The sequence below is a fragment of the Cetorhinus maximus genome, chromosome 11 (genome assembly GCF_964194155.1).
Source record: "Cetorhinus maximus chromosome 11, sCetMax3.hap1.1, whole genome shotgun sequence".
NCBI lineage: Eukaryota > Metazoa > Chordata > Chondrichthyes > Lamniformes > Cetorhinidae > Cetorhinus > Cetorhinus maximus.
The window spans coordinates 84,893,387-84,918,235 of NC_135889.1; the positions used below are offsets into that span (position 1 = coordinate 84,893,387).

The following is a 24,849-nucleotide window of genomic DNA, read 5'->3' on the forward strand; positions in this document are numbered from 1 at the left end:
GGAACGATGAAATTGAAGACAACTACCAAACACTGTTGTTACTGACCACCCAGGAGTTCAGATCTGTGAGCCTAATGGCACTGACAACTGACTTTATACTGAACTAGATGTTGAAATGATTTAGGCACCTTTCACCCTCCCACCTATTACTTCCCTAGATTTGATGTCGAGGCTATGAGCCAATTTTCCCCTCAGGACTTTAAAACAGTCCTGCGCTTGGAACTACGGCTGAGGCAGATCTGGTTAATAGATTGGGAGTTTCCCAGGCTGAGTTTACAAAGCAGACATCTAATTCATTAAAATTTAGATAAGAATCCATTCTGTAAATTAAATGCAGTGCTAAAGTATATTTTGTGCTGATAGTAATGGTTGCTTCCTACAGTACTGAACCTTAAGATTTATTTGATCTAGATTTCAGCCAGTGCTGACTTCTACAAATGGTGCAGAAATCATTACAATGGCTTCACACAAGATGAGTAGACTGCAGCACTTAGAAAAATGTGGTCCAACTGGTTACCCCACGATTTGCTGCTGCCGATTAGTCACAATTCACATAAGTCCAAAAGCAAAATACTGCAGATGCTGGAAATGTTGGAAATATTCGGCAGGTTAGGTATCTGCAGCAGCAGGGGGGCGGGTGGGGTGGGTGGGAAAGAGAGAGAGGAGAAAGGGGAGAGAGAGAGAGAGAGAGAGAGGGGGGAGGTGGAGAGGTAGAGGGAGATGGCGAAGGAGAGGGGGGCGGTGGAGGGGGGGAGAAGAAAGAGAGAGAGAGAGAGAGAGAGGGAGAGGGAGGGAGAATGTTTCAGGTTGATAACCTTTCATTAGAACTAGAAAAAGTTAGCGATCTAAGGGGGATGGAGGGGAAGAACAAAAGGGTAGAACTGTGATATTTCTAAGGCCGAGATTAGATGACAACAGGGACAATGGTAATAAAACAAGCAAATATACAAAAAAGTCTGGAGGAGGTGTAAATGACAATAGCTGATTCATTTTCAGCAATTGCTATCTGGAAAAATGGGGGCAGTAATTATGGTCTGAAATTTTTGAACTCGGTGTTCAGTCTGGAAGGCTGCAAAGTACTTGATCAAAAGCTCCTCGAACTTACGTTGAGCTTCACTAGAACAATGTAAGGAGGTTGAGGACAGAGTGAGGGTGGGGGCCTAGAATTAACATGATAGGCAACCTGAAACTCAGGATCACAACTGAGGACTGAGTTTAAGTGTTCCACAAAGTGGTTGCCCAATTTATGTTTGGAACATGTTTATTTTCTTTCACCTGAGTGTTTAAGACCCTGGACAGTGGGGAAGAGGTAAAAGGGCAGGTGTTGTACTTCCTACCCATCATTTGTTTCTTACCCATTACCATCCCCTTCTGCCTTACACCACTGTCATTAAACCTGTCCTACCTTCCCCCCTTTCCCTGCTTATTCATTTAAAATCTGTTACATCTCCCTCTTTTCCCAGTCTTGATGATAGGTCATCAACCTGAAATATTGGGCGGAATCATCCCAGATTTCCACTAAGTGTGGTAGCATGTGGGGAAAAAGAAAGTTTACCCTGCCGGCCTCAATGGCGGTGTCTCACACCATATCGTCCCAATCCCGCCTCATTAATCATGTATTCCCGGGAAACATGCCATTTTGACGACAAACGGGCTCTCATTGGTCTGTCATGCCACCACCCCGCTGTTTCATCACGCCGGGTGCCATATTTATAGTGCAGCCATGCGCACACCTCTCAGTGCTTCCATCCCAGGACTGCTGCACAGAAGACATGGCCATGAAACGCAAGAAAACTGCAGACCCCCGGTTTAGTGACCAGTCCCTCGAGCGCCTTTTGGATACCGTGGAGGCCCGTTATGATGTCCTCTACCCCTGCTCTGACCACATCAGGGGCAGCAACATTACAAAGCTGGCTTGGGAGGCGGTGGCAGCGGTGGTTGGTGCCAATGCCCTGCAAAAGAGGACAGCCACCCATTGCCGCAAGAGGATGAATGATCTCCTCCGTTCCACCAGGGTAAGTCACTCTTCTCATCACTCTCAACTCACACACCCACAAACCCATCACATATCCACAGGGCACTCACTCACTGGCAGTGCAAGGGACATCACCATTCACTCTTTCACACACGCCTTCATTGTCCTCATCCCGTCCATGGGACCACTCACCACCCACACATGCCAGGCATACTTATCATTTGGCCTGGCAGGATCCTGCTTAGACTCTCCCCATCTGTATTCATGCAGGATAAGCTGGCACACAAGGGGGAGAGGTCACCATCAGCACAGGAATGCCAGAAATCAAGGTCCTCACGGACTTTGAAAATCGAGTCATCCAGCTGGCCAGTGAAGATCTTCACCATTCCTGTGCTGATGGTGAGGCCGGCACTGCTCTACCAAGTGCAACATTTATCAGACAACCATGCGGTGAGCGATGCGTCCTGTTTCACAGGCCGCTGCCATGCACTAATTATCTCCCCTTGCTTTCGCAGGCACATCTGGGAAACAGCCGATGGAGTCCATGACCCAGGGCTTCCAATCAAGCCCTGAAGAGGAAGCTGGAGGCACCGTCCTTGAAGTCCCATCACAGCGCTCACCCACACCTTCCACCAGCACAGAGACATACACCTTGGTCGGATCTAGTTCCAGAGGAGCCTTGGGGTCACAATCTGGTGAGCACATCACATAGTCTGATCTACAGCAGGAGGCGGCAGGGAGTTCCCAAGTTTCCAGCACTCGGAGGGCTGCTGGAGGCCAGAAATCTGCTGAGTCTAAGTCAGATGATGAGTCTCTGGACTCGGTCATACCTCAGCTTCTGGAGCTGCAAAGGCAAGCTCAGGAACATCAGGAAGGGATGTCCACTGCACTCCTCAGATTGCAAGGAACAACAGAGGAGCCTGTCCACCTTCAGCGTGATGTGATAGCACCAGCATGCAATGCACCGAGGACAACACTGGGAGGATGGCAGCCACCATGGAGAACTTGGTCCAGGACATCGCTCCTACACTGCTGCGCGGGCTCAATTCCATCATTGACGCCATAGTTGGCCCCAGAATGTGAGAGGGGTGGGGGTAGCTCAATCTCACTGCAGCTACCACTTCTCCTCAAGGAGTCAGCCAGGGGCCCTCAGGCACCCATAGGGAGGAGAATTAGCAGGTGCACACCCCAGGGCCATCCATCCAGGTCACTCTGGGAGTGTCCAGCCCATCCAAATCCTCACTGTGACCCCAGCAGCTCCAGCTCTGCAGGTCAAGGAGGGAGCCACTGCTATACAGCAGGACCCTGAAAGCAGGCCGGGGCCATCCAGGTTTCGGCCCTCCACAGGATGCCCGTCAAGGTCATCACAGACAGGGCATAGCTGTCAGCAGGCTGCCTCCACCTCTGCTGTGGACGACTGGGGAGCGCCAGGGTGCAGCAGCAGGGTGCAGCAGGTGACGCAATGTGTGACACCCTCTGTGGACTGTGTTGCAGGGCTCCACCAGACCTGTCCAGGCACTGGAACCTCATTTTCAGCATCCCAATAGTTTGCTCCCCTAAGGTGCGAGTTGTAGCATGAGCCTCATCATACCTTTGCTCTGCTGCAGTCTGAGGGGTATCATCAGCCATGTCCTCTGTGGGCAGCCCTTTTCCCCAAAGAGCCATCCCTGCTGCCTCTTTGGACACTGGGATACGTCAGGGATTTGTGACTGACTGTGAATGCAGGAGTCGCAGACACTCCTGCGGAACTGTACACAGACCTGCAGGATGCGGTAGTGGTGGTCACACACCAGCTGAACATTCAAGCATGTGGAAGCCTTTCAGTTTACATAGTTGACCGCTTGTTGCTATGGATATCTGAGCGCCGCGTGAGTACAGTCGATGATACCCAGCACCTGTGGGAAACCTGAGATCTGGTCAAATCCCTGTGCACTTGCATCCTGGCTCTCCTGGTCCCGGGTGAAATGCACAAAGTTGTGTGCCCTTGGGAAGATGGCATCCATGACCTCATGGATGCATTTGTGGGTGGAGGCTTGCAACATCACCTGTGGAGCCCTGAAAGGAGCCACTGGCATAAGAATTGAGCACTATGGTCACTTTCATGGCCACTGGCAGTGGTTGACCTCCATGTCCCCGTGGCACCAAATCCCGCAGCAGTTGGCAGGTGTGACCGACCAGTTCCCTGGACAAGCGCAGTCGTTGGCAACACTGGTTCTCGGTCATCTGCAGGGATGAACAGTGGCCTCTCTAGACTCTGGGTCTAACTAGGCGCCGACCAGCAATGGCCCTTCAGCGGCGTGTGCGGGAACCCCAGTCTCCCCTTCTTCCTGAGGCAGCTGCTCCTCCCTCGGCCCAGTGAGGCGCCTCCGTCACTCTCTTCTCCGTTGTCTTCACTCTCTGTAAACCATGAGGCATACAGCTAGGTCACAAGGCTCCATGATCCTGATGTACTCCTCTTGCAGGATGAAAAAGAGAGATGCGTGGGTTAGCATGGGTATTCTAAGAACCTCTCTTGGTTAATTCTGCAAGCCCCTTAATGCATCTCAGAGAGTGCTGCCACCACTTGGATCTCCAGAGTTTAGTGCGCTGCATGGCTGCCTGAGTCCTCACCCAACTCCGCCCCACTCCACCTGACCAATTGGCAGCAGTCCCATTGGACTGTACTCTCAGCTCAGGCATTCTCCTAACCTGCACTGTGAGCTTGAACCATGGGGGAGACTGGTCCAAACCTGAGCGATGACATTGCAAGGGGCTGTGAGCACTTCCAGCAGTGACTGCTCCATGGCCAGCCTTTTCAAGGCAATTGTACAACATGCGCAGGCATCCAACTGTTCTGCAGTCCACTAAAACACTCATTAGTTTGCAGTCTGTGCCCAAGGGGTGAAAAGCTCTGGAGCACTTGGTGGCACTTTCATGCCTCTGCATTACTTGAGTGGGCAGACAAGCTAGGGGTCTAACTCCACGCATGTCAACGTGGCTACGCCTGAACTGTTTCAGCTGCGGAGGAATGGTCACTTTATACAAGGTTTCCCTAATGCATGGCTGCTTCCCTCCCCCTTGTGCACGACCATCAACTGTGGTGCAGCCCCTGCTTCCCCCCCACCCTTAACTCGCCTCAGCTGCAGGGCAGCCGTTGCCCCGGCATTGCACTGTCAGCCAGCTTGGAAAAAGCAACTTGCCTGTGCCCTCGCCTGAACGCGTGGTGTCTCAACATCGAGCTCCAACAGGCGATCCTTGTGAGCGCTGTGCAACATTAATCACCTCCAAGTTTCCCTCGAGGTGCAGCTTGCCAGCTGCACATCTTATAAATGCTGTTGTGAAACACTTTAGTGCGCTCAATGATCCAGCACGGGGAATGATTCCGGCGAGCTGAGCTTATGATGATATGCAGATATATTACAACGACGTTCCCAAAGGCGGGAAACGTGGCCAGTCATTGAAGGGCAGAGTGGATGATTGCAAACTGGTTTCACAACGGCCTTCCCGCCATACTGTCCGCTCATGCCACCAAACACAGCCCACGCCAGCAGGTGTGGGAAATCCCACCCATTAACTTTGTGCCTCTCCCCACAGATCGCTGCCTGACCTACTGAGTATTTCCAGGTTTTTCTGTTTTATATATTTTGAGACATTCATTTCTTTATTCTATTTTTTGGATTTCAGACTTTTATATTTTAATTCTGAAGTGCAATTCACAGCAAGTTAGCTAATGCTCTAGATCTTCTGTTAAGTACAATTGTGCAAGATTTAAACATTCTATTATCTCAAACAATATGCTCTTTAAAGCGAGGTCAGTGGGATGAGAAATACTCATTCAAATGGTAGTGGAAACCATGTTTCAAAATGTGACCAAAAGCAGACATAAATGTGCTAACTGCACAGTCAACTGATAAATTCCTTCTGCAAGTACTTTGCCTGTAATGAACAGCAAGGTTGTTCTACATTTTCTGCAATGGACATTATGTTTTTCAGGTCATACAATACCATAATTATGTTCTTTCATTAATATCATGAATGTGAAAAGAAAACAAAAAGCCAAAGCTTACAATATTTTACATATTGGGGTAAAACAACTTTGAAGGAATGCAACTACCTTCCCAAGGGCAAGTGGGGATGGGTAACAAATACTAGCTTTGCCAGTAATGCCCATGAAAGAATAAAAAACCTGACAAGCCAGAGCTGGTTACATTTAAAAGGTGAGGGGCTTTTCTGGATGCATAAACAGGAAGGTTCTGCTATATTGGTTTTACAACAGTTTTAGCTTTTTATCACAGGAAAACAACTCAAACCTGCTTACCTTTAATCATAAGGGCCATATCTTGCAAGTCAAAATTCAAATCAAATTTCAATCAATCAAAATCAATTTCTTACTAACATCAGGGGGGATTGTGCCAAAACTGGGAGAGCTGTCCCACAGACTAGTCAAGCCTAACATCGTCATACTAAACAAATCATACCTTACAGATCATATCCCACCGGCAGGACGGACCTGCTAGAGGTGGCAGCACAGTGCTATACAGTCAGGAGGGAGTTGCCCTGGGAGTCAACATTGATTCCAGACCCCATGAAGTCTCATGGCATCAAGTCAAACATTGGGAAGAAAACCACCAGTTGATCAACAGCTACAGTATTCCCACACCCCTGGACCCTGCTGATAAATCAGTACTCCTCCATGTTGAACACCAATTGGAAAAAGCACTGAAGGTGGCAAGGGCACAGAATGTACTTTGGGTCGGGGACTTCAACGTTCATCACCAAGAGTGGCTTTGGAGCACCAATTACAGACTGAGTTGGCCAAGTCCTAAAGGATATAGCTGCTAGGCTGGCTCTGTGTTAGGTGGTGAGGGAATCAACAAGAGGGAAAAACCTACTTGACCTCACCCTCTCTACTCATCGCTGATGCATCTGTCTATGACAGTTTTGGCAGGAGTGACCACCGCATAGCCCTTGTGAAGACAAAGCCCTGTTTTCACATTGATAATGCTCCCCGTCATGTTGTATAGCACTACCACGGTGATATATAGGATAGATTTTGAACAGATCTAGTAACTCAAAACCAGGCATCCAGGAGGCGCTGCGGGCCATCAACAGCAGCAGAATTGTATTCAACCACAACCTCATGGCCCGGCATATTCCCCACTATACGAGCACCGTCATGCCAGGGAACAACCTGGGATGAAGGGGTTGACCTATCAAGAACAGTTAAGCAGGTTAGGACTTTATTCATTAGAGTTTAGAAGAATGAGGGGTGATCTTATTGAAACATACAAGATTCTGAGGGGGCTTGACAGAGCAGATGTTGAGAAGACGTTTCTGCTAGTGGGGAATCTCGAACTAGGGGACATAGTTACAAAACAAGGGGACACTCATTTAAAACTGAGATGCAAAGGAATTTCTTCTCTCAGAGAGTAGTGAATGTCTGGAATTCTCTACCCGAGAGAGCATGGAGGTTAGATCACTGAAAATACTCAAAGAGAGGGTAGATAGATTTTTGAAATATCGGGGAATTGAGAGCTACGAGGAGCTGGCACGAAAGAGGAGTTGAGGCGTGGGGCAGATCAGCCGTGATCTTATCCAATGGCGGGGCAGGCTTGAGGGGCCAAATGGCCTACTCCTGCTCTTATTTCTCATGTTCTAATAAAGTGTGTAGCAGGGCATGCCAGGAACAGCACCAGGCATAGCAAAAAATGATGTGTCAGCCTGGCGAAGCTACAACAGAGGTAAATTTGCATGCCAAACTGTGGAAGCAGCATGTGATAGAGAGAAGGAGACAAAGAGGGAGATGAAAGAAAGAGAAGGTGGAGAGAGAGAGAGAGAGGAAAGGGGGCAGAGAGAGAAGAGCCAGCGGGTGGGGGGGGGGAGAAGAGAGAGAGACAGACAGAGAGAGCGAGGGCGCGTGCGCACGCGAGTGGCAGAGCGCCCGTGAGGGGGAGCGGCCGCCTGCGAGGGGGAGAGAGGGCCCGCGAAAGAGAGGATTTATGTAATTCTGTGTTGTGAAACATCCCAAAAATTTACACTGAGGCAATGAAAGCGACATTAGGACTGATGACCAAAAGCTCGTTCAAAGGGGTCAGCTTTGTGGAAGGAATTTAGAGGAGGAAAGTGAGGTGGAGTGGTTTGAGGAGGGAGGGAATTCCAAAGTTTGGATCTTTGACAGCTTAAGGCCCAACTGCAATGATGATGTGTCGAAGAAGGGAATGGTCTAGAAGTTAGAGCTGGAGAATTGCAGAGTTTTAGCGCATTGGAGGACTGGAGGAACTTACAAAGATATGGAACGGCAAAGCCATGGAGATTTTTGAACATGAGGATGAGAATTTAAAATCAATACATTGTTGGACTGGATGCCAATGTTTAGCAAAGAGGTGATGGGTAAACAGGACAAGGCAAATTGGAATAGGGGCAGCAGAGTTTTGGATGAGCTTAAATTTACAGAGGATGGAAGCCGGGAGGCCAGTCAGGAAAGCACTGGAATAATCGAGTTTGGGCATAACAAAAGTACGGATGTGAGTTTCAACAGTAGGTGAGCAGAGGCATGGATGAAGATGAGCAATATTACTGAGGTGCATGTCAGCAGTCTTGATGACGGAGAAGCTATGTATAGACATAACATTCTCAGATATTGTACAAGGCAAGTTCCTGACCTATGCTGGCCCTTTGGGACTGATGGAGAAAACTAATGTAAGTAAAATAATTCCACACCTGACATGAGGATTTTCCTTTCAGAAAGTGTGCCGACCTGGGACATTCTCGGGCTGCTCCTGGTAATGAAAAGCAAGCCAATAAAAGCTAAGCATCTGATTCCCCAAAATGGACTGCTGCACCATAGACACATGGGAAAGACCAAACAAAATACACAAATAAAATGACTCATTTAATGCCAGATTAAAAAGGAATGATTTACTGTATAGGGTACATGGTAACAAAGCATCCATGTCTGGGGATTTTGTGGAAGAAAAAGTCACATCATTCATCTTCACAATGAGGCATAACAGAACTGGTTTTACAAAAGACTCCAAGATGTGTCACCAATAAAATTGTACTGTACAACATTCCATATAACTTGTTCTGACCATAGAATGTAGCCCTGGCCAGGTGCATGCTTGAGCATGTCAGTGATTTTCTTGGACCAATCTATGCTGCAGCATTATACACATGGTAGACAGTGTTGGTAATTGTATTGTTGACTTGAGCATAAATCAACCACATAGAAAATCTGGCATTTTCAAAATTGAGGTCTGCATTTCTGAACAGCAACAAAATTATCATCATATGTTATAGCCAGGGCTGAGAGAGAGAACCAATGTTCTCCGACAAAGAAGTCAAATTTCCAGAGACTCAGACAATTGTAGTGCCAAACTGAGGAATGTTTAAATGGAACAAAAAATACTGGAAACACTGAGCAGGTCAGGCAGCATCATGATGACCTTTCCTGACAAAAGATTATTAAGGCAAAAGATTCTCTCTCCACAGATGCTGGCAAACCTGCTGAGTATTTCCAGCACTTTGTTTTTACTTCAAATTTTAAGCGTTCACAGTATTTGGCTTCTTTTCAAGCATATACTCACTACAGTTCCCTTGCCCAGTAACTTTTGCCAACATCTCGAGAATTAATTTTAGAAATCTTGGTGGGAGTAACAATGCGGTTGTGAGTGAATGTGGAAAAATAGTTAACTGTAGAAAAGGAATTGGTTCTGTAAAATTTCAAGATAAATATCGTTAATGGACCCTGGTGTCATTTATCTTAAGTTGCTGAAGGAAGTCAGAGAGGAAATAACAGAAGGTCAGATATTAGGAAGATAGATAGCCAATCCAAGACCTCTATTCAAGGGTCAAAGAAAAATATCAGTTGCTGGCGAACTCTTACGGAATCCACAGATCAATATTAAATTAGTGAGCATTCAGTGATGCATGGAATAATCAAGAATGGCTAGCTCATTTCTGTTAAAGACAAGTCTTGCATATTTAATAGGTCTTTTTGAGGAAGTGATCAACTGGATAAAGGGAATACAATAAATGCACTATATTTAAAAATTTCAGAAGGTGCTCACTAAGCTGTCTCATAGAAGCCTCATTATAAAATATCAGGCACAAATTTAGCAGTATGGTTATAAACTTAGTTTATGGGCAGGAAATAACATGGTCATGGCTAGAGTTAGTGGATGTTGATCAGATTGGAGGATAGTTGAAAGTAATGTAACCAGGAATCAGTTCACTTTTGTTCCCTCTCACACATTATGGGCAGAATTTTCTGGATGACGTGCGGGTGGCGGACCCCACACGTCAGCGCTTAAAATGTCACCCGCGCTGATGTCTGGCAAGCGTCCCAACGTCAGCGCGCGCCATCGTGATATTTAGCTGGGCGGGCACACGATGAAGTTCGACATGCGCCCACCATTAATTAAAGGCCTTGTTAAGGCCCTTAACTCGACAATCAACGCCAATTTTGAGGCGCCCATGCGATCTTCGGCTCGGCACACGGGCGCAACGGGCAGGCGGGTAAGAGACTTTTTAACAAAACTCATCCACGTGTTGGATATGTGGGCTCAGTGGGGTTGTTAATGTTTTATGTGAAGTATTTATTGCAGAAAGTATTTTAAACTTGCCTGTGTGATCGGTAGCAGTTCAGATCGATTTCCAACAGCTTTATCTGTACTTTGAAGCTTCAGCTCACCAGTCTGCAGACAGTAATCTTTATTGGGCCTGCAGCTTTCCGGAGGCCTCCATTTAGCCTGTGGGTATGGGTTCTGACATCTCCACTGGAGGCAGCTCCTCTGAGGAGGAAGGGAGGGATAGAATAAGGAGGAGGCCAGGACTGGACAATCAGTCTCCAGGGGAGCCACCTTTGGGGGGCCAGGCGCAGGCACAAGGGGCGCAGGGCCAAGAGGTTGTCCAAGGTGGAAGGGGCCGCAGAAGACGCCACTATCCTGCTGCCAGGGTATACAGGCGGTGAAGCAGCAACCTCAATATGTCTGAGGTGCAGTGCCGAAGGAGGCTCCGACTGTCGAGGGAAACAGTCAACTATATCTGTCAGATGATTGGCCCTGAGATCTCCGCTAACTGTGTGGGTGGACACCCCATGCCAGCGGCTCTGAAGGTCACATTTGCCCTCAACTTCTATGCCTCTGGCTCCTTCCCGGGCTCGGTGGGTGATCTTTGCGGTGTCTCCCAATCAGCTGTCCACACTTGTGTCAAGCAGGTTACAGACGCTCTGTTCAGACATGCATTGACCTTCATGCACTTCCGCTGGGACCAGGCAAACCAGATACAGTGAGCCAGAGGCTTCGCGGCCACTGCTGGCTTCCCCCATGTCCAGGGTGCAATAGACTGCACACATGTGGCCATCAAGGCGCCAGCAGGTGAGCCCGGTGCCTTGGTCAACAGGAAGGGCTTCCACTCCATGAACATGCAGATAGTGTGTGATCACAGGATGCTGATTCTGCAAGTTTGTGAAAGGTACCCAGGCAGCTCCCACGACGCTTACATCCTCAGACACTCCCAGGTGCCGGGCTCTTCAGTGCTCCAGCCCGGCAGGATGGATGGCTGCTGGGTGACCAGGGCTATCCCCTCAGAAGGTGGCTCATGATGCCTCTCCGCCATCCAAGAACAGGAGCCACGGCACCACAGGGGCTGTGGTGGAGAGAGCCATTGGTCTTCTCAAGATGCACTTCCGATGCCTGTACCGCTCAGGGGGCGCACTCCAGTACCCCCCCAGATCGTGTCTCTGTGACAGTGGTAGCATGCTGCACTCTACACAATCTTGCGCTGGAAAGGGGGTAAGTAGTTGACAATGAAGACCTTGACGCAGTGGATGTGGCTACACACGATGAATCCAGCAGTGGCTCAGAGGATGAGGAAGCACAGGGCAATGATGAGAGGCAGCACGCCGACCCACTACTACACCAAGGAGGGAGGGACATCCGGGACACTTTAATCCAAAGAACTTTCAGCAACTCCACACACATGGATCTGCAGGACCAGCATTGCCTGGCGCTTCCACACGTGGCACTTAGGTGCTACATCTTCCACCTCATCAGCTGCATCTAAGGGCTTAGTACAGAAACATCAATGTCCATTCAAACACTCATGATATGTCTGTGAAACAGACAAATGCAGCACAAAGGAAAAACCCTCAGCCATGGTCACAAATGTGGACTTTATTATCACAAAAAACATGAAAAAAATGTGATGTTGACAAACAAAAATTCCCGAATCTAGGGCCAACACAAAATCACCAGTGACAAACCTGTGGAACGCCTAACGTGCCTTATACTTTCGTTTGCGAGTGCTGCGTCTTGGTGCCGCCCCATCACTCGGAGTGGCTTGTGAGATAGCCTGCTGACTCTGTTGGCCTGGATGATCTTGGCGGACGTCCTCTGGCCCGTGGAGCCTGTGCTGGCCCTGCATAGGAAGGAGTGGCGAGTTCCAGAACTGGCACCTCCCCAGTTGTCAAAGCCTCAATGAATGCAACGGTCACTGGCAGAGGGGCGGAGGAGTTGCTGCCCTCATTCGGAGCACCCTGAGAGGAGCTCGCAGCGACGACAGGCAGCTGCTGCGCTGACGTGAGGTCACTTTGAACCTCCCTGCTCACCGCAGATGGATGGGCACCGAGCTGGGACACTTGGTGCCCAGAACATCTCCCACATTGCCAATGACCACCTGTGGCCATTAGCGCTGTGAGGGCTTGCAGGTCCGAGCGTAACCCCATCAGATGATGATCAATCTATTGGAAGCCCCTCTCCCTGAGAGTCGTCAATCTCTCAGTGAGGACTCAAAACGTCAACTCTTTTCTTCTCCATCGATGCCGCCAGACCTGCTGAGTTTTTCCAGGTAATTCTGTTTTTGTTTTGGATTTCCAGCATCCGCAGTAATCTCAATGGAGGAAGCCTGAAGCTCTGTCCTGAGGTTCATGCCATCACTGACACTCTGCCTGGAAGGTGCTAGAGATGTGCATCCTCAAGGGGCCGAGGGACCTTTGTGTATGACTCACACGTCTGACTGTATCAGTCTGTGAATGAGCAGTGTTGCTGCATTAATGATTGCAGCAATTATCAGTGCTTTGGATGGTGGGAAGACAGAGTGGATGGGACTGTGGGCCTCAAATACCTGGCCGTTGCACTCCAACCTCACCGACACCTGCCGACCTGGCCGCTTGCCTCCTCCCCAGCTCCATGGCCTGCTCCTCAAAGTGGGTGATGTGCTGCAGCACGGCGTGCCCACCACCAGTCCGCAAACGCTCTTGGTTGTTGTGTTCAGTTTTCACCTGCAGAACAGAGAAGACCATTTATTGGGGCAGCTCGCTCATGTACTCTGCACGCACACGCTGCACCCCAATCACAGCGGCCCATCTGAGGCCTCCAGCGGCTCCTGTCCACACTACTGGTGATCAGTCACCAGGTGATCAGTCACCAGAAGATAGTACGGCTGCTCCCAACCCCCTTCCCCAATGGCCACCTTGGACACATTCGGCGTCCATCACTTTGAATAACACACGGGTCTTAGCGCCCATGGCAAGGAGGCGCAACTAGGTGCAGCGCTGAGGCCAGCAGATGGCTCTTGGCCATGACATCTTGAGGCTCCCCTTCCACCATCTCATCACCATCAATAAGACATGTGTTGGAGTTCTGAGTATGTGTCTAGCTGTCTCCCCTGCAGGTTGCCCCCAGACTACTCAAATGTGACAAACACCAACATATGCTGCGGGGAGAACCCATCTTCTCCTCAACCACTAAGGCTGATGTAAGCATGGTCACTATCTGTTTGCCCACCCAGCGTGCGCCAAATGCCCAATGCAGTAACGACACTAAGACATTGCGGGGGGGGCCTCAAAGGCTAAAGCTACCTGCTGGGTTAAATGGCCAAGGCCAACATGGTACTCACTCTTCCAGAGCGCAGCAAATCATTGAAGCACTTGCGGCACTGGGTCCCTGTGCGCCACACAGCATCTTGGGAGCTGACGACCTCCGCCACCTCCTGCCAGGCCTGTTTGGTTATGTGGGGGGTTCTCCTCTTCCCATCCTCGGGAAACAAGACCTCCTGACATTCTGCAACTTCTTCAAGGAGGGCAGCAAGGCAGGCATCAGAGAACCGAGGGGCACGTTGGCCCCCCCGCTGGCCTACCCTGCAGCCTGCCCTCCTCCTCTGGAGCCCGCTGTGCAGACCCCCTGCACCGGTCGCTGGCCATGGTGAACAGCCTAAAGGAGGCTGCCTGGCCTTTCTTTATACAGACTACCGGTTCCCCATTGGAACCAGTGGTCTGTACACTTCCGCCCCACGTGTCAAATTCCCGCTGTCCATGGGAGTCTGCAACGCGCTGGGTGGGCCTTAATTGGCCCGCCCGCGCAAAATGGCGGCACAGCCTGTTTCGCCGGCGGAGATCGGCTCCGCGCCCGCTGCCGATTGGGTTGGGCCCGCCTGCCTGACAAACATAAAATTCTTCCCTATATATTATTTGGACTTGTGCATAGGGAGCAAGACAGCACAATTTGCTGGCAATACAAATGTAAAAGAATTCAATATACAGAAAGAGGATTATAAAAGACCTCACAGTTCATCGAGAAATTAGCAGAATGAGTTGACTGGTGCCAGAAGAAATTCAATATGCACTTTGTGAGCAAGATCAAGGAATAGGAGTAGATGTGCAAGGGAAAGAAGTTGAATGGTGCCTAGGAATAAGGACCCAAGGATATAAATATCCAATTTCTTGTTAAGTGTATGCAGGCATATTATGCAATAAAAAAATGCCAAAAGAATTTGGGTTTTATATGGAGTATGAGAGTAAACAGGTTTTGATAGATTTATACAAGACCATTGTTATGCCATAATTAAGAGTATTGAGACCTATTTTCCACAGACCATTGCAGAAATAACATTAAAACCATAAAAAGCATGCAACCATAGATGCAGCAAGAGGATACCCAGGGAAGCAAAACTACAGTTGTGACCATTTCTATTGGAGAAGAAAACAGGAAATGTAATGGTGATTTTCAGAATTTTAGCAGGTTAATGGGAGTGAACAGAGAATAAGTCTATTTAGCTGGGGGCCCTTGACCAGCATAAGTTTCTACATGGTCAAGCCTATACATCTGCCTAGCTTTGTTGAAATCTTCAGATGTTAGTGGTTGCACATAATGGAGATTGGGAGAGAAACAAACCAGAAAAGTAAGGAAACAAAATAAGACTTTTTGGTAAAAAGGAACTGTGGGTAAAATGTACATTTAACAAACTAATTAAAAGGGGTATAAATCTGTAGTGTAGTGGGTTAATAGAATAGATATGTTAATGACTGATATAGGCGATGATGCATCAATGACATCAGCAGTCATGTGCTAGACTCTCAAGAAAGAAGATGGAACACACCGTACTCAGGAGCAACATAGATACTCTGCAACCTGCCTTATATATGGTGTTAATAAACCAGTTTAAAGCAAGTACTAGAATAAAACTACTGTCTGTCCAAGGAAGATAGGTCATGCATACCAGAAGCCAGGAACCACGCTAAGAATACACAGAGCATAATTAACATTTAAAACATTTTTAGGAGAACTAAGAAAGGTCTAAATGAGCAAAGGGAGAATGGGAGAGATTGTGAAACAAAATGCTTACTGGGCTAGGAGTAGTGGCAAAAGTGGGATTGAAATATTAAGTGTCTACAGGGCATGACAAACATGTTAATTAAAATACCATCCTGAATATGGAGTATATTGTTGTTCTATCATTGTCTCTGGGTCCTAATCCTGGCACTCCCTTCCCAGAGCCCTGTGGGTGTATCTACATCACACAGACTGTAGCAGTTTGAGAACACCTCCTATCTTCTGAAAGATAATAAGTGATGGGCAATAAATGCTGGCCTTGCCAACACGCCCACATTCCATGAACAAATATTAAAATAGGTTGATTAAAACCTTTACAATTTAAAAATAACTGCTGATTCCTTTTTTACATTTAAAATACTCTAGCATCCCAACAGGCAACATACATTTTAATTAAAACTGTAAAGTTACACTATTTGAAAAACGACAGTAATCTTTGTAAAAGGAGCTATACAGTACTTTAATCAACTTGCTACAGTGGACTTTTTACATGATTTGAAGTAGCCATTAGTATTTGCCGAAATATCAAAGAATAGTAGTGTTTTATTTTAGCTTATAAAATCTGGGAAAATATATAGTAATATTTGGTCAAGTAGCAAGAATGAAATATTAAAAGTTAAACGAAATTCCAACAAACTCAATCTCCCTCTGGATTGAAAGATTGAACTTTCAAATTTCTCTATAACTAGTTACAGTTAATACCAAATTTATAACTATACACAAAGCTGGAATGATAGGTCAGAAAAGATGCAAGATGAATGTCCTAGGCTGAACTAAGGTGATGTCGAACATAGTAGGAGCTTTTGATCTTGTTTCCCCATCTCTGTAGACATTAAAGCCATTACTCTCTCACTCTTTCATCCTGGCTCTTAACTTTGCCCTCTTAAGTTCAAGAGCGCAAACTTTAATGGATATGGTGGACAACTGGTTTAGTCATTCACCACCAGATTTGGCTGTACCACAAAGCACTATTCAGTCCTATTCATGTCTGCCAAAACTGTTCACTATTTGAGGGTCATCCTGGAATGCAAAGGTAACTCCCAGCTTCTATTCCCCACTGCAAACCACCTTCCTAAACTCTTCTCCCCATCTCCTCTGCCCTTGCCTCCAAGAAAAGTCCAAGGAGCTCATGGACTTCACTGTCCCGAAGGCTGAAGCCATCCCATCTGCTGCCTCTGCCACTTGCCTCCCTTTCCCCAGCCCACCAGGCCAAGCTTCCTCTAAGAATCTTAGTACTAGCCCTGAACTTACATCTTCCTCCAGTTTATCCCTCATGCCCTTGCAGTGGTCACCTTGCCAATGAGACCCATTTCTTTCTCCCTCAACCCTCTTCCCATTAAACTTCTGACTATCCAACTTCCTTTCCTGGCTCCCATGTTAACTAATATTTTTAATGGTTGCCTCTCCTCAGCTACTGGCCTCCTCTCTTAGCCATCATCATCCCTCTTCTCAAAAAAAAGCCTTGGACACTTGTTCTTGTAAACTGCTACCCCATCTTCAAGCTCCTTTTCCTCTCCAAAGTTCTCAAACATGTTGTCTCCTCCCAAATAAATATCTGTCTGTTCTGGAACTCCTTGTTTGAATCTCGCCAATTTCTGCCACTGCTGTAATCTAATACGGTTCTTATCAAAGACATAAATGACATAGCATGTTTTAGTATACATTAAAGGCACTGCATAAATATAGGTATTTACATTGTAGCCTCCTCCAGTCCTACAATTCTGAGAACTGTATATTGCTCCAATAATCTCTTGTGCACCCGACTTCCTTTGCCCCATCATTACGAGTGTGCCATTAGCTTTCTAAGGGGTTCTAAGCTCTGGACTTCACTTCCTAAATCTTTCTGCCTCTTTACCCTGTCTTTCTTCTTCCATGACTCTCCTTACCACCTGTCTCTTTGACCAACTGTCTGAATGTCTACCTTTAGCTCAGTGTCAATAATTTTCTTGCCTGAGCATATAAATACAAATTCTTGTTGTTATCTGACCTTAAGTATAGTGCCTTCGGCTAAGGAGCACTTTCTGTTAACACAGAGTATCAAGTTGCAAATATTTCCATTCCTTGGACCTTCTTCTTAAGTACAAGACTATAAGCAAACAATACCAAAGTAAGGAACCCATGATTTATGTGGAAAGGTGCTATAGAAAGACAGTTACAACTTTCTTCAATTATTTCCAAGATACTTTGTTTAAAAGAGGAAGTGCTGATGACATAAACTAAGTGCTGGCTTGCTTGGGGTTAACAAATTCCTTATTGCACAGAGTCAGTATGTTTCACACAACTGAATGTTCAACTTTGGATGGTTTGCAGGCAGGCATATTAAATATGTTTGATCAATCATTAACCAACTTTCTGACCATGTTTATGGGCTATGTCATAAAAGAAATTACATAGAAGTTAAATATTATGGCAGTAATATGGGAGGGTTTTATTATACATTCAAATCTTGCATGTAATATTCATACTGGCAAATTTTTAATGTATTTTCTGCGCTTTGGATATGTCCAGTTCTACGACAGACCTGGTGAGGTGTATTCCAGGTGGCCAATTAGCTGAAATGAAAAGGACTATAATGCAGGTAAGAGTGAGCCAAGAGACATGTTTGTGCATGGTGGTTCCCTCCAGGTACTAAGAAAACAATCCCAAAATAACATCCCTGCAACACATTCCTGTTTTTACATTTGAAGTTTGCATAAAAAGTAAAAAGTGATGAGGTTAATTTAGTAACTTAAAGTGGTGGTGGGGGGGTGGGTAGAAGGCAAGTTCACAGAAGTGCAGCAGTATAAAATAGGGAACAGTTTCAATTCTGACCTCTTGGGCATCCCCAATTTCACTCTCCACAACATTAGTATTTCACCTTCAACCATCTAAAAGGTTCTAAGCTCTGGAATTCCTTCCTGAAACCTCTGTGCCTCTCCACCTCTCTCTCTTTTTTTGAGGTCCTCCCTAAAACTCACCAGTCTTTGACCAAGGGTTTGATTACTCTTCCCAACAGTTGCTTCTTTGGCTTGCTGTCCATTTGTTCCTTTATTCTTCCTTTAAACACTTTTAGGATATTTCTCTACATTGAAGGTACTATATAAATGCAAGTTGTCATTGTTGTGGGAGACCAATAAATAGGAACATTGAATTACTTGATGAAAAATATCAAGGTCCATCTGGTTCAATTTAGTAGTCACATGATACAATAATCTAATGATGACTAATCACAGCTATCCATTTGTATATAACAGACCCAGGCATGACACAAGAAAAACCTGTGGTGGAAAAGCTTTGGCAACTATTTTAACTAAGTCACCTGTCAAGCATGTCACACTGACTACAAATCTGTTCTCAGGTTATTCATATGCAATATTGCAAGATTTTTTTGAAAGAAATCTGTCTAATTTGAAAAAATATTAAGTGTTCCTTTTTTAAATTGATAGCAATTTTGCACAGGGGCGATATATTTTATAAAATGCTCATTAAAATAAATTGAATAATGGTCAAAGTAATTCACTTGCATCCAATAGGTTTCCCACTATAGTCCAATGTCTACTACTGCTATTAAGGACATAAGAAATAGGAGCAGGAGTAGGCCATTCGGCCCCTCAAGCCTGCCCCGCTATTGAACAAGATCATGGTTGATCTGCCCCAGGCCTCAACTCCTCTTTCGTGCCAGCTCCTCATAGCTCTCAACTCCCCAATATTTCAAAAATCTATCTAACTCCTCCTGAAATACTTTCAGTGATCTAGCCTCCACAGCTCTGAGGTAGAGAATTCCAGGCATTCACTGCCCTCTGAGGGAATAAATGCCTATGCATCTCAGTTTTAAATGAGTGTCCCCTTATTCTGTAACGATGTCCCCTAGTTCGAGATTCCCCCACTAGTGGAAACATCTTCTCAACATCTACCCTGTCAAGCCCCCTCAGAATTTTGCACATTTCAATAAGGTCACCCCTCATTCTTCTAAACTCTAATAAATAAAGGCCTAACCTGTTTAGCCATTCTTGAGAAGTCAACCCTTTCATCCCAGGAATCAGCCTAGTGAATCTCTTTTGAACTGCCTCCAATGCCAGTATATCCTTTCTTAAATATAGGGACCAAAACTGTACACAGTACTCCAGGTGTGGCCTCATCAACACCCTGTACTGTTGTAACAAGACCTCCCTATTTTTAAACTCCAACCCCATAGCAATACAGGCCAAAATTCCATTTGCCTTCTTAATTACTTGCTGCACCTGCATGCTAACCTTTAGTGTTTCATGGCATAAGAACACTCAGGTTCTTCTGTACTGCACTTTTTTGGAGTCTCTCTACATTTAAATAATAGTCTGCCTTTTGACTCTTCCTACCGAAGTGCATGACCTCTCACTTTCCTGCATTAAACTCAATCTGCCAAGTTTTTGTCCACTCACTCAATCTATCTATATGCCCTTGCAGATTCCTTATGTCCTCATCACAATATGCCCTCCCCCCTATTTTTGTATAGTCAGCAAATTTGGATACATTACAGTATGCTCCCTCCTCCAAGTCATTAATATAGATAGTAAATAATTGAGGCCCTAGGACTGATCCTTGTGGCACTCCACTAGTTAAGTCTTTCCAACCTGAAAAAGACCCATTAATCCCGACTCTATCTTTTGTGTGTTAACCAATCCTCAATCCATGCATTACCCCCAATAATGTGAGCTCCTACCTTGTGCAATAACCTTTTATGTGGCACCTTATCGAATGCCTTCAGGAAATCCAAATACACTACATCTACCGGTTCCCCCTTATCAATTCTGCTTGTTATATCCTCGAAGAACTCTAGCAAATTTGTCAAACATGATTTCCCTTCCACAAAACCATGTTGACTCTGCTTGATTGCATTAAGCTTTTCTAAATGTTCTGCTATTTCTTCCTTAATAATGGACTCTAGCATTTTCTTAACGACAAAGAGGACCAAGAGAGGAACCTCTGTACCAAGAGAGGAATTTAGTCTTAATTGCTTGCAGTGATTTTCTCCATCTTGTACAATAATTGAAAATACAGTAAGCAGCGATGGGTAAAGTAAAAGCATACCAGATAAAGTAATTGGATATGCTTCACTTTGACTTTTAGGGAAATAAACAGTGCAGGAAATAATCAAAAGGCAACCTATAATAAAATAAAATTACCTAATTTGTAAATCGATGACCACTTGTCGCTTGTCCACTTGCTCAGTATACACTTTAACACCAGAGATTTTAGGTGCCTGGAAATGCGAAAAATTACAGTATTAGCAAAAGTCACATACACCAAGCATCCCTTTATTGAGATGCCTAGCAAGAAAATAACATGGCAGGATGGGTACACATGCTCCTGCCTCATTTGCATTAAAGCAATAGGCCGGTGACTTCATTGGGAAAGCATTGGAATTCCTGGGGCTATGTAAAGAGTGAAAGAGATCTAATGAAATAGAATCCTGCTTTTCCCTGATCTTTGTGCCCAGGGAAATAAGCACTTCCCGGGGTCAAAGGCCAATTCAGTGCCATTAGCAGAAAGTGATGAGAATCATTTACTAGAGTTCTGTTGACAAGTCCCCTCAAAAAAATGGTAATTTGTGTTTTCAGCTGTTGTCAGATTTACAGTTGGTTTCTATTATTTTCTGTTTTATTTCATTTCCAAGATGTTTATGAAGTTAATTATGCACAAAGCACTGCTGAGAGTTACCAAGTATCAACATTACACCTTGAACAGATTGCACACTTGTTGTTTGCCAATAACAACCTTTGAAACAGAGGAATAGGCCAATGAATCTCTCAGCTGGAGACTATCACTTTGCAGAGAATAGAATCTTTTATTGTCAGCTTCATGACGTCAACCCAAAAACAACTCAATCATCATTCTGCATTTGCAGGAATAGCAACAGGTCGATTTCCACAATACCTAGATGACAGTCAGATAAATGGAATCCCTCTCCACCTTCACCCTCCCCTCCACCAAGGAGGTAGGTTGTCTTTGCCAAATCTTTTATAATCCAGGAATATAGTCTGCAACCTTTATTTTTTTATTTGAAAATGTGCTCATTTTGCCTTTGCTGCAGAACTTCTACTTAGAAATTTTGACTCTGATTTTACTTGGAGACAGGGAGGGAATGAGGGTGGGAAAGCCAACAGAACAGGTTTACCTCAAATTTAACAGTAGGAGCTGATTAGCAACGTTTCTCTGTTTCCCCATTTTAGGCAGCCACATTGGGGTTGCTTGGTGGGGAACTTATGGCCTCTGGCCCCAAGCCACAGATGGGGAGCAGACTGGAGGGATCAGAAAGATGTGTTCGGGGGAGGGAGGAGGCGGTGGAGCTGAAGGAGAGATTAGTGGTCAGAGATCAGGGAAGATCAGGGGCCATGGGTGGGGGAGATTGGAAGGGTCAGCTTTGGGAAACAGAGGTATGGAAATTGGTGAAGCAGGTAGACTAGATCCAACAGTTAAGTGGAAAGGCACTTACTTCCTGGATCCAGCAGTCTTCACCTCCCTTGTAAAAAGTCCAGGGAACCCAGCTAGCTGGGTTTGAATTTAAAATGGTGGCTAATTCTGAGGTAGGCAGCCTCATTTAAATATTTAAATGACAAACGCACCTCCAGCGAGCGAGTTGGCTGCATTCCCACTGCACCTGCACCCCCCCACCCGCCCCCCACCCCCCCGCCCACCCCCAACCCCACCATCTTGCTTCCTTTAAAACCAGAAGTTAGAGGAGGGTTTCAGATTTTTAACATTTTTAACTCCCAACCAACCCAAACCAATCAGTTTTGGAGGATTACAGTATAAAATTGCCCCAAAATTTCCAATGGATTCCCTAGAAAAGTCTTAAATATGCCTGTGTAAATAACGAGCTTCTGATTAGCATCTTCAGAGAGAGAAAAGTTCCCCCTTTCCCAATGTAGTTTTAATGTACACAATCAGCAAGAGCTGGTTAAAATATAAAGCATTTGTTCTCTCCTGCCTCTTAGAAACTCAAGCACCAGAAAACAATCTTGGCAAATAGAATGTTCCACAAGCTGCTCCTGACATAAATCATCGGAGTTCATCTGGTTTGGAACTACTGGGCAAAATTGGAGACTTCTGAAAAAAGTACTGCAGCTGGAATTGTACAATAGTCAGCAGTTCACATGTGGATAGCTTACCAAACACTAAGAAGCCAAACTATTTTCAACTGACATTGCATTAATTAGTGCAATTGTGGAGCACACGTGTCTGGGGATGGAGTAACTGATTACCCAGCTTTCCAGAGTTATTTTCCAAGTTACTAAATTAGTGAATGTATTCACCAGTGGCATATTTGGATTTATTTAAGTGTTATGCAACACAATCCCTTGAGTTAGGTTCGTTTAGTATTTATAAAGCTGGCTAAAAGCACATTAAAATGAAGTGCGAAAGAACAAATAAAGCAGAACCAATGGACTCCGAGCTCAAATGATATTTGGCAAATTACTAGGACAGCTGGTAACTCCTTGAATGGATCCTGCTGTGAAATGTTTTGACCACTGTGAGGATCACTGGAAACTGCTATGAGCAGGTCTCACTGTCCTAATGCCTTCATATCCACAGTGAGCAAGAATAAGATGTTCTGATCTATAATTGTTGGGTACCTTTTTATGGTTTATGTGAAAGGCTTCACAGATGAGGAACTTCAGTTATATAGCTATGTTGGAGTGGGGGCTCTTTTCCTTGTAGAAGAGAAGGCTGAGAGGAGATTTGATAGAGCTATTCACAATCATGATGGGTACTATTCACAATCATGATGGGCCTGGACAGAATAGTTAGGGAGATATTGTTCCCATTGATGGCAGGATCGAAAACCAGAGGTCACTGATTTAAAGCGATTGGCAAAGGAAGCAATGGTGACATGAAGTAGAACTTTTTTTTAAACGTAGGGAGTGGTTAAGACCTGGAATGCACTGCCTGAGATTGTAGTGGAGACAGCTTTAATCGTGGCTTTCAAAAGAGAAGTGGATTATTATCTGAAGAGGAAAGATTTGCAGGGCTATGAGGAAAAAGTGTAGTGGTACCAGATGAATTGTTCTTGCAGAAAATCAGCACAAACACAAAAGCTGAATGGCCTCCTTCTGTGCTGTAACCATTCTAAGTAGATGATTGACACTTCTGACTAAAAATACAAGCAAGCCAAGAGCAACAAAATCAACTTCAGAAACCATTACAAGTACAGAATGTGCTTTTTCAAACTAGCAATTCACAATCTTTTCTTTAAACAAAATTGATTTCATATTTTGGTTATGATTGCTAGATATTACAAGATGCTTTCAACTGTCTCCTTTAATTCAAGGTGAAATGGAATAGGAATGGGACCTCATACGGGATCTACCTGCAAACAAGCTCATATGAACTCATACTGAGTCTGCCCAGAGACAAGCGCATGTGGCCTGTTTATTATGGAGATGGAGGACGGAGTTTTGCAACCCCTCCCGCTGGCAAGGTCTTCTGGTCCCGCCAAAGTCAATGGAGTTTTGAATAGCTCGCTGCATTTTCCGCCCCCCCCCCCCAGTGCGATGGGGCCATAAAATTCCATCCTGAAACTCCAATTTAAAACTTATTCAAAGTAAGGTGCAAGCTTTAACACCTGAAGGAAGAAGCGGTAATACTGCTGTCCAAACTCTCAGGGCGGGATTTTCGCTACTGAGGCAGGTAGCACGAGTCGGGAAATTTCCTGACCCGACAGACCTGCCTCAGTCGAAGGTGCCCACCTGACCAAACTTTTCACTCCAGGGGAGCAGAGAGTTGGGTGATAGAGTTGGGGCTCGCCCCCCCCCCCCACCCCTGTAGAAGCAAACTGGAGGCTGCCGTAAGGGTGACCAAGCGCCAAGATGGGCTGGTTAAAGGTCCGCCTTAGTTCTCTGGGACTTTGTCTCAGTTTTTTCATTAAATTTTAGGTGCTCTAGCCCTCACCCCTCCATCACCTCAAACCCAATCCCCATGTAACATCCATACCCCGTGCCAACTCATGCCCTCTCTCATCCCCATGGCCCCTTATAGCCCACATGCCAACTTACACACCACCCTTGGCCCTTGTCAACTAACCCAGTATCCACCATGGGCAGACCTCAGGAGCCTTGTTAAGATGAAGTAAAATAAAGTTCTAAAAATGTAATTCAGCCTTCACTATAATAAAAAAAGGCTCCCATTTGTGAAAGCCCATTCAATCCTTTTAAATCTCAAGTGGTAAATCTCTCATAAAAACAAATTTCTCTTCATTACCCCACAAAGATAGCTGATTCTTTAACAGCCCCCTTGATCTATCAATCAAACAGTGAACTTAGAACCTCT

The 24,849-nt window shown here is 45.7% G+C and overlaps 1 protein-coding gene across 2 annotated transcripts in view; it reads right to left on the reverse strand.

The window, feature by feature from the left end:
- The window catches only part of LOC144686755 (extended synaptotagmin-3-like), a 130,505-nt gene that overhangs the window by 70,803 nt on the left and 34,853 nt on the right, over positions 1-24,849 (reverse strand). For both annotated transcript variants that reach the window (XM_078552390.1, XM_078552389.1), the window contains exon 4: positions 20,706-20,782. In XM_078552390.1, coding sequence (XP_078408516.1) covers positions 20,706-20,782 — 77 coding nt within the window. The remainder of the gene's footprint in view (positions 1-20,705; positions 20,783-24,849) is intronic.